Source organism: Sardina pilchardus, chromosome 16, assembly GCF_963854185.1.
Source record: "Sardina pilchardus chromosome 16, fSarPil1.1, whole genome shotgun sequence".
NCBI classification, from domain to species: domain Eukaryota; kingdom Metazoa; phylum Chordata; class Actinopteri; order Clupeiformes; family Clupeidae; genus Sardina; species Sardina pilchardus.
In genome coordinates this window covers 2161653-2171160 of record NC_085009.1, presented here as the reverse complement: position 1 = coordinate 2171160, position 9508 = coordinate 2161653, and the positions used below count along the sequence as shown (strand labels likewise).

Sequence of the window (9508 nt, the reverse complement as noted above, 5' to 3'; positions counted from 1 at the left end):
CCGATGGAGACGCAGCCTGGTCACGTCTGCCTGAGTCTGACCAAGTCCACTCCAGCACGCAGTGGGCTCATCCTGGCCTAAGCCCCCCGCTTTCAGAACAGGAAATGGAGACGCAGGGTGAAGTCAAGCGCCCACCACCACCACCACCACCACCACCACCACCCACAACCTCTGCTTTATAATGAGCCTCTATCAGCCCCCACTGCCGGGGAAGAGAGATGAGAGGAGCTGAAGACTAACCAGGCACCCCTCTCTTTCTCTCTCTCTTTATCTATTTCTCTCTCTCTCTCTCTCTGTTTAAGCTCCAGGGCCAGGAATCCCACCCTGCTAAGTAAAGTGTGTCTCAGTGGTCTGTAACAGACAGTCCTCTTCCTCAGCAGCTCCACAGACAGATGGGTGGGTGGGGCCTGGAGGCGCTGGATGCTCTAATGGGTAGTGACGAGGACGAGGTGCTGTAGACGTGTATCCCTGCACAGATGTACGTATGCGTCTGTGTGTGTGTGTGTGTGTCTGTGTGTGTGTGTGTGTGTGTGTGTGTGTGTGTGTGTGTGTGTGTGTGTGTGTCTGTGTGTGTGTGTGTCTGTGTGTGCGCAAGTCTGTGTGCTCCACTCCGACTTCTCTCCAATACAAGCACAGACAGAAACCAATATGCACACACACTCTCACCCACATGCATAAATACTCTATATCACGGCTATATATCACACACAGACACACGGATGTGTATCCACACAGAGACGCATACATGTGTACAAACTGAACTACGCACGCACGCACGCACGCACGCACGCATGCACGCACGCACGCACACACACACACACCGTATTTTTGACAAACTGCACTCATTAAGTTCTGCTCAATGCATTTCTGATCTTGAATTTGAGACGGTGGAATTTCTAATGAGGAAAACGCCTGCAATCCCTCTCCGCTCTCCCTTCACCTCTCTCTCCCTCTCTCCCCTCTTCCTTCACCTCCCTCTCTCTCTTCCTTCTTTCCCTCTTTCTCTCCAGAGCTGTGCCCATTAATCAATAGAGAGAAACACTCTGACAGACCATGCAGCTGCCGAAAAAAGGCAGTGAATAAAAAACAAACCATCCAGGAAGGCAGAGCACTCCAACTATAACCATGTGGAAGACAAAAGACATTTTTTCCACACAAAACTTTAAAACCTGGATGGACTTCTTCGGGAAATCAATTTCAAGAACTCCTACTGTGAAATCAACATCAAACAAATGTCATTTGTGCAAAGGAATTAATCCCAAGATCTTTGACACGCAACAATCAACTTTATTTTTAATCGTTCAGTTCAGAGTGTCCATCACCCATCCTGCCTATCAGTCAGAGCTTCTCAGACATACTGTAGCACTTCACCCTCTCAGTATTCTTTCCTGTGGTGTCAGCCCTCAAATTGACAACTTTCTGCAGTCTTCAAATGTAGCTCAAGATAAAAAAAAAAGTCAATAGATGTCAGCTTAACAAGAGGGGGAATAGGACTGGACTAAATCTCTCTTTATAAAGAAGTAAGGAAGTCTACCACTGGAGTAAAATATATCTTGTTGATGTTACCATTGAAAGACCATTAATCTCGTGCATTGTCAGTGCTAATACTGTATGTCCGCAGGATTATTGTATCAAAAATGGTTATCTTGTTACGCATTTCATTATGGTAGTGGTCACTCTGAAAGATGACAGTACCTTGAAACCTTGTCATTATTTTATGGTTGCATTTTGTCAATCTATTTTTTCAAATTATTCAATGCAAATGGAGAATGTACCAACTGATGACATTATTGTGAAACACCTAGATTGGTGAGAGAAATGTTGAACTGACTAGTCATCACACCCGTATTACCATAAATACCCTGCTAATTAGCATAGTTCTAGCCAATGGCTAAACTGCCTACCCAACAGGGCTCGACATTAACGGTAGCCCAGTAGCCCCGGGCAACCAAATTATGACAAGTGGCAACCAATTCCTCACTCCTGGTTGCCCCTGTGGCAACCACAACATTGCCCCATTTTTTTGTATTTGTCAACCAAAACCTCATGCCTGGTTGCCCAGTTGGCAACCACTTTTAAAAGCTAATGTTGAGCCCTGCTACCCAAAACGAACTGTTCAGGATGGCTGAGGTATGCATTCATGCATTGTAACACAAAGGTGTCATAGAAATGACAGTGTTACCAAATGAATTCCATGAGTGAATGACCTCATACTTTTCTGAATGGGCTCGTGATAGCATGGGACCGAAAAAACAAACAGTTTCTCACAAGGCTGGATGATGAGAAGTTGCGGTTAGAATTCCTCCTCATTTTTCTGTGTGGGTGGAACAATTTGATCTTTCAGCCAGATAGGAGTCCCACTCATCCAACTGTACTTTTAAAGCACAATTCAACTCTCCCACAGTGGACCTCAGACATGGAGAATCACTTTAAATAGTGATGGCTGAAGTGCTGCTGGCAATTTGTAAAGCTGTTTGTTTGTTCATCCCAGTCCCAGGCGCTTCACCCTCTTACCATCCGGCAGACTGTACAATAGCATCTGGACCTGTACCACAACACTGTTAAAACGAATGTGTTGAAAACAACACAACTTACGTTGTTTTTGACACATACTGTATGTGTCATTAGTCAGTTTGTGTTGTTTCCTTTTTTATTTGTTACACAATAATTGCTGAAAATAACTCAACTTGCATTGTTTTTTTTAACAGATAGGGACAACACATTCGTTTTAAGAGTGAAGCCATCAGGATATTGAACTAACACAAAAACAACATCTTCATTAAAAGCATACACACCTCTTATTTACAGTGGCTTTACTTCTGCACTGTTTACAAAGCCACTAAACTATACATTATAATTATACTGCAGTTATGATAATAACTTCCCATGTCTTATATTGTGCACTAAAGACTTAATAACTGTTTAACTATTCTATTTAATATTTCTTTTAAACTTACTCTGTGAAGTTAAACTGGCTCTAACCCAACTCATTTTATGGCTGATACTGATAGGACGTCTTTTACAAGTAGCCTATATGACAAACCCTGCAGACACCCGGAGAAAAGAAAACTATCTTTCTTGCCAATTGTGTCTTGTGGATGTTGTCTGTTTGGTGCATATGTACAAATGTGAAAATACTAACAGAAAGGCTCTGTTCTATTCCAAGATATATTCTCTATTTTATATTCAATTCTAATTCCGGTGTTGACCAAAAAAAACCCAGAACAGAGCCAGAGAGAGAGTGTTCAGAGGCTAAAGCAGCATGATAAAATGAGGCCATATTGGTATCAGTCCCATTGTGCACATCTCTACCAATCTCTCTGCCCCTAAACCTGCCTGACGTCACTGCCACTGTGAGTGTCCCTCAGCAGGGTCTCTTCCGGAGAGGGAGTTCACATGTAGGCCATTTCTACCTTATTATCTGATAGCAATCTTCAAGGAACTCAGTGATGTTAAGAGACATTTGCATACAAGCCAGTGGATTGATAACACAGTCACATTCAGAACTTGCAGGTGTTTCTTTTGAGCCCTACCAAGTGTGTTCTTGCAGGTGCTAAAAATAACGTGCAAATCAAAATGTCTGTAGTCAAAACCCAAATCAATAGAAATGTTATCCTCTAAACTCTTTAATAAACTGCAACAAATGTTTGAACTGAATCTGTCTTTTAAGCATTCTTACTCGTGATAAAGATGTACTTGGATTAGTGATTTAATAGATCTGTTTTGGCATCGCCCTTCATGACCTGAATAGCAATGAAACAATATTTATAAATAAGCCAATTAGTTGCACTTGCGCACGTTAGCCATCATATCCCCTCAAGGCCAAGGGCGGTGGGGAGCGGGGCGGTGGGGTGGGGAGGGTAACATGGAGGAATGAACCCTCAGGGCCGCCACAGATGAGCTCATTGAGCAGGAGCAGAAGTCCTGGGAGCACCAGAGGGATGGAGGAAGAGAGGAAGGGAACGGAGGAGAAGAGGAGGAATGTGAACCTAAGAAGTGTTTATTGTGAAGGTCATGACCCCAGTAATATGACTGGCCCACTGTCTCTAGTGTCTCATTGTTTATTCTGCCAACAGGAGCACACCCACAACATTACTGTCAACTAACATACCAGACAAGAGCAGAAGCAAGACATGGTGACAATGCCACCGTCAGGCATCACAATCCCAGGAGAACATTTACTCTAACACAAAAAAAAGAGTTCATGTGTTTAAATGTTGCATTTTTTGCTGGTTCGCTTTGGTTTTTGTTCTATTTTTGTTTCAAAAGTAAGAGAAAAGTCACCGTGGGCACAACAAAAACCCAGTGAAGACGATGCGACACGTCCAGGGATCAGTCGTCTGGGTCAGTTGTCAGCGTGGCGTGATGGATCCGTCCGCCTGACGGCCGGCTTTGACTCATCACATTCACCGCTCGTCAATCCAAGGCCACTTAAAAAGATGCCTGTCCTTCAAAAGTTCAGTCACAAGCAAGACACTTTTTTATATACTTTAACAGCGATTTGGGGAAAAGGCAATTTGTCTGGTTCATTCTCCAAAAGCAGATAAGTACTTAGAGGGAAAACATACTTTGAACTGACAGGAGCTGCTTTGGTCTTGGCTGTGAAAAATAATGTTTGCATTCACATTTCCCTTAAGATTCTACCAATTTAATGTTACTTGCATATAAAAACATTGCCCAAAACAACAATAAATATGACCATATGTTCTCAAGCCAGGGTAATTGGTTCCATTTTATCAAGCACACTAGAGTTTGACTTATGGTGCAATCGTGGAGCAATCACTCTCTCTTTCTCTCTCTCTCTCTCTCGTTCTCTCATTCTATGCTCTCTATCTCTCTCACTACGTGAGGTCAGTGTGTATTGGGAGAACAGTGTCTATTGTCTTTCACAGCACCATTGAGAAGAATGACGTTAGTCCCCCTTCAGTTCGTCCCCCCCGGGCGCCTTCTCCTTCCAATAGATATTCCTAATAAATATCCTGATACACGAAAGAGAAGAAGAAAACGTTGCCTCACGAAACAGAAGAAGAAGGGACATCATGTCCACTTGAAGGTCCATCTCTGTCCACTTTTGACCGTGTCGCGTTCCCCCTGTCCTCTTCATATGACATGTTATATACATCGTTATTAGTCCGCGCGTCCCCTTCTCCCACGAGCCTGCTACACGTGGGACTTGGTGGCGGCTCCGGAGTGCTCCGTGCCGGCCTTGTCGGCGGCGCCCGAGATCCAGTGGTAGCAGTCCGAGGAGCTCTTGCTCTGCGGCTTGGCGGAGGCGCTGACGCGGGTGCAGTAGATGGCGCCCAGGACCACCAGGACCAGCAGGAAGATGCACAGCGGCACCAGGAGCCCCACCAGGAGCCAGCTGCTGCCCTCCTCCTCCTCCTCCTCCTCCTCCTCCCCCTGCCCAGCCCCCGCCTCCCCTGCTGACGAGCTCCCCTCCCCGGGCTGGCCCTCGGACGGCAAGCCCCGCACGTCCACTCCGGAGGGCGGAGAAGCGGGAGAGGAGGAGGAAGAGGAGGTCGTGGGGGTGGTGTCCTCTGGAAGGACCCCCTCGGTGGGTGTGGGCGAGGGCGAGGGTTGGAGCGGTCTGATGCCGAGCGCAATCTCCTCCTCCTCCGGGGTCCAGTGCCAGTTCCATGCCCCCTCGATGACCGTGGTGGTGGGAGCGCCCGTGGTCGTCTTGAGTCCGTAGGTGTCGTCGTCGTCGTCGTCCTCTCCCTCGTCGTAGTAGTCCGGCGTGGTGTCCTGGCGGGCGGTGGGAGAGGGGGTGGGGGGCTCCAGAGGTGGAGCTGGGGTGGACTCCAGCACCTCCAGCACCTCCACCACCAGCGGGGGGAACTGAGTGTGCGGCTCCAGGCTCTCGTAGGAGTCGTAGTCGCCCAGGCCCTCGGTGTGGGCCTCGGAGTAGTAGGGCTCCTCGGGCAGCGGGGAGGGCTCCAGCGGTGTCTGGGGCCACACGGCGCCCTGGCCCACCATCCAGTCGGGGTTGTCCTCGTAGTCCGTGGGCTCGGGGTCGTACGCCTGGTCGGGCTGCGGCCCCCAGGGGAGGCTCCACATGGAGTCGTTGAGGGCGGGCGGCCAGGGGTAGGCGGCGGCAGGGGTGGCGCCCGTGGGGTCCTGGCGCCCGTCGCCCAGCGGCTGGCAGGAGTAGTGGTCGTCGCGCAGCTCGTAGCCCTCCGGGCAGTAGCACTCGAAGCCGCCCTCGTAGTTGATGCACATGCGCTCGCACGTCTGCTCGATCTGGCACTCGTCGATGTCGCGGCAGCGGCTGGGGTCCTCGGGCGCGGGCGCGTAGCCCAGGTGGCAGTGGCAGACGTGCGCGCCGGGCGTGTTCTCGCAGGCGTGCTCGCACGGGCCCTCGCCGCCGCCGTCCTCGGCCGCGCACTCGTCCACGTCCTCGCACTCGCCCTCCTCGCCCGGCCGGTAGCCCTCCAGGCAGCGGCAGGCGTACGAGCCGGGCGAGTTGTCGCACTCGTGCGCGCAGGGCATCTGCTGGCACTCGTCCAGGTCGCGGCAGCTGCGCTCGTCCGGCTCCAGCACGTAGCCCGCCGGGCAGTCGCAGCGGAAGCCGCCGCCGTCGGGCACCGGCACGCACTCGGACTGGCAGGGCGCGCCCAGGCACGGGTCGTCCGGCGCGCAGCTCAGCCCGTCCTCGGCCAGCGCGTAGCCCTCGATGCACATGCACACGTGCATGTCCTCCTTGTCCACGCACAGCTGGTGGCAGCCGCCGTTGTCCCGGTCGCACCAGCTCTGCTTGGCCGCGCAGTACGGTGCCTGCCTGGACCAGTCCACCGAGCCGTCGCTCATGTCCGTGCACAGGATGGTCTGGTCCCCGACGGTGTCCGCCGGACAGGGCAGGGTGGCCACCGAGCCGTACGGCAGGTAGCTCAGGTCGGTGGTCAGCAGGTCGAACGGCGTGCTGTAGAAGGTGTTTCCCCCGCCCTCGCCGGGTATGCTGGGACACATGCCCTTGTAGTTGTACTTGCACAGGTACGCGTCCACCGTGATGGAGCAGGGGCCGTCCGTCCACTTGAGGTTGTCGGGGTCGGACGGCTCGGCGTATCCCACGACGACGCAGCGGGGCGCGGCGCAGGCGGCGGCCGAGTCCTGGCCGAGCCAGTTGGTGAAGCGCGTGTCCTGGTCGCCCGTCACCCAGCTGAACCCGCGGAGCGGCCGCGCGGCCGAGCACTGCCGAGGCTGCCTCTGGAGCCCGATCCACGCGCGCACCAGCTTGTTCGTCCGCCCGGGGCCCCGGCGGAGGTCGGCGCCGGCGAAGAGTCGCTGGACGGCGTCGGCGTCGGCGGGGTCCTTGAGGGTGGCCAGGTCCCCGCCGCGCTCCTTGCAGCTGCGCCAGGCGTACAGGAAGGTCTTGCGCTGGAAGGAGAGCACGAAGCAGCTCTTGTCCTCCGTGCACACGGCGTCGCCCTCCCGCAGCTCCTGACCCCACGCGGCGGTCAGCAGCGACAGAGCCAGCAGCCAGAGCAGAGATCGTCCACCTCCTCCGCCTCGCCGCGGACACTCAGCAGTCCAGCTCATCCTGTCGTCCCTCTCACTCTCTCTCTCTCTCTCTCACACGCACACTCTGTCTTCACTTCGCTTCTGCTTGTCCTTCTTTTCTTCTCTCTCTTCGTTCCTCTTTTGTACAAAAACGAAAAGATAAAAAAGAAAAAGGTTTTTGTCCTACTTACTTTACTGCTTACTTTTGTGTTGCCAGAAATTGCGCTGCAGTGTGAAGTTCTTGTGAAGTTTGAACTTTTTTGACCGCTAACTTTCCTTCATCTGAACAACTGCCTTTCATAAAACTTTGCCTGAAAAGTTTGTCACATCTCTTTTATTTCTTTTCATCTATCTCTTTCTTTCTTTCTTTCTTTCTTTGAGTCTCTCTGTGTGAGAGTCCTCTCTCTATCCCGACTGACGGAGGTCTGGTCCGGCTCCCAGTGCCTGCAGCTTGTCCCCTGCTACGGAGAGAGAGAGAATGGGAGTGTAAGGGTGGGAGGGAGGGAGAGAGAGAGAGAGAGAGAGAGAGCGAGAGAGAGAGAGCGAGGGTGGGAGGGCAAAGGAGGAGGGAAGAAGAGGGAAAAAAGTGTATGTTTTTAGAAGGGGAGGGGGGCTGCATGCATATGTACATATGGGAGAGGGGGAGAGAGAAAAAAGAAACAGAAAGAGGGAAAGAGTGAAGGGGGTTACAGAGAGAGAGAACGAGTGAGAGTCTTGGGGGTTGGGAGAGGTTTTTGTGCTTCTTTCTCAGGAGTATGCCGTATGGTTTTCATAAGAGCCTGTTTATGGGAAACTTTTGGGAGCTTGCCACTAACCCCCCGTACCCCCCCCCCCCCCCCCCCCCCACCCCCCCTTTAGCTATCAACCCCCACTATGCTCTGCAGGCGAATCCAGTTATGACACTTTAGAAATTGTTTTGTTTTCCCCATGTTATTGGTACACGCAGGGAGTGAGAGGCTTCAGACAAAGAGCGCAGCGCGTTCCAAGAAGCCATCACTTGTCTCTGAAAGCCTCGCTCGTCTTCAAGTCCTCTGGAGATTCTGTTTGCTTTCCTCCCTCACTTGCCTTTCATTCATCCCTCTCTCATTCTCTACTTTTCTCTCTCTCTCTTTCTCTCTCTTGTTGAAACTTTTGCCCCACACACACGCGCGCTCTCTCTCTCTCTCTCTCTCTCTCTCTCTCTCGCTCTCTCTCTCTCTCTCTCGCTCTCTCTCTCTCTCTCTCTCTCTCTCTGACACACATACCCATAGCCAAAGCCTTGCTTTCAGAAGTGAACTGCTCCTTTTGTTTTGTCCTCTCACATATCTAAATAATCCATCAGGAATTCTGTAGCCAGAGTTGAACATCAGCCAAAGGCAGTACAGGAGGAAGCAGCAGATATTGAGTTGTCAAGATGACAAAAATAGGATTGCAAAAAAAATTATTTCACTGAATCCTTCAAGGTCAATATACTTCTAAATGAGTGTCAGCATGCAGGCAATGACATTAAGGTTCATTATTTCATTCCTCTGCTTGTTTTCAGACGCTACCCTGAGGTAACACCCAGGGCGGTGATACACAGGGCAACAATGTGAGCAATGCTGCCAGGCCAATGCAACACGCTGCGTTCCCACTGGTATGAAGCAACCCATTTTCATCTGGAGGAGTTTTAAATCATTAGCAGCCAACTTGTCGCAATCATATGATCAAAATATTAGGAAACGATCCTGTGACTGCCCGGAAAACAACTGCTGCAATGACTGCTCAGAATTCTCTTACAAGCACACACGATCCAAAAGCAAAGTCAAGATAATAAAGATGTTCAATGAGTTCTTGTTTTGCCAGACTTTTCACAGACTAAATGTCCAGTCTATTCCCCAAACAATGTTTAATGTAGGTGACCCAACCAATCCAGTCTTAGTAGACCTCTTTCAGCAAGCAGTCCAGCTCAAACTTCTTTTACAAGCACTGACATAACATTGCTGATCACAATGTACAGTAACCATGTGACTAAGTATGAAATGTCTGTGTG

The 9508-nt window shown here is 50.8% G+C and overlaps 1 protein-coding gene across 1 annotated transcript; it reads right to left on the bottom strand.

Moving 5' to 3' along the window:
* Positions 1-5017: 5017 nt before the first annotated feature.
* Positions 5018-7952, bottom strand: cd248a (CD248 molecule, endosialin a). Its single transcript, XM_062516595.1, has one exon. The coding sequence runs from the start codon at positions 7534-7536 to the stop codon at positions 5161-5163; it is 2376 nt and encodes a 791-aa protein (XP_062372579.1). The 5' UTR covers positions 7537-7952; the 3' UTR covers positions 5018-5160.
* Between the last annotated feature and the right edge of the window lie 1556 nt (positions 7953-9508).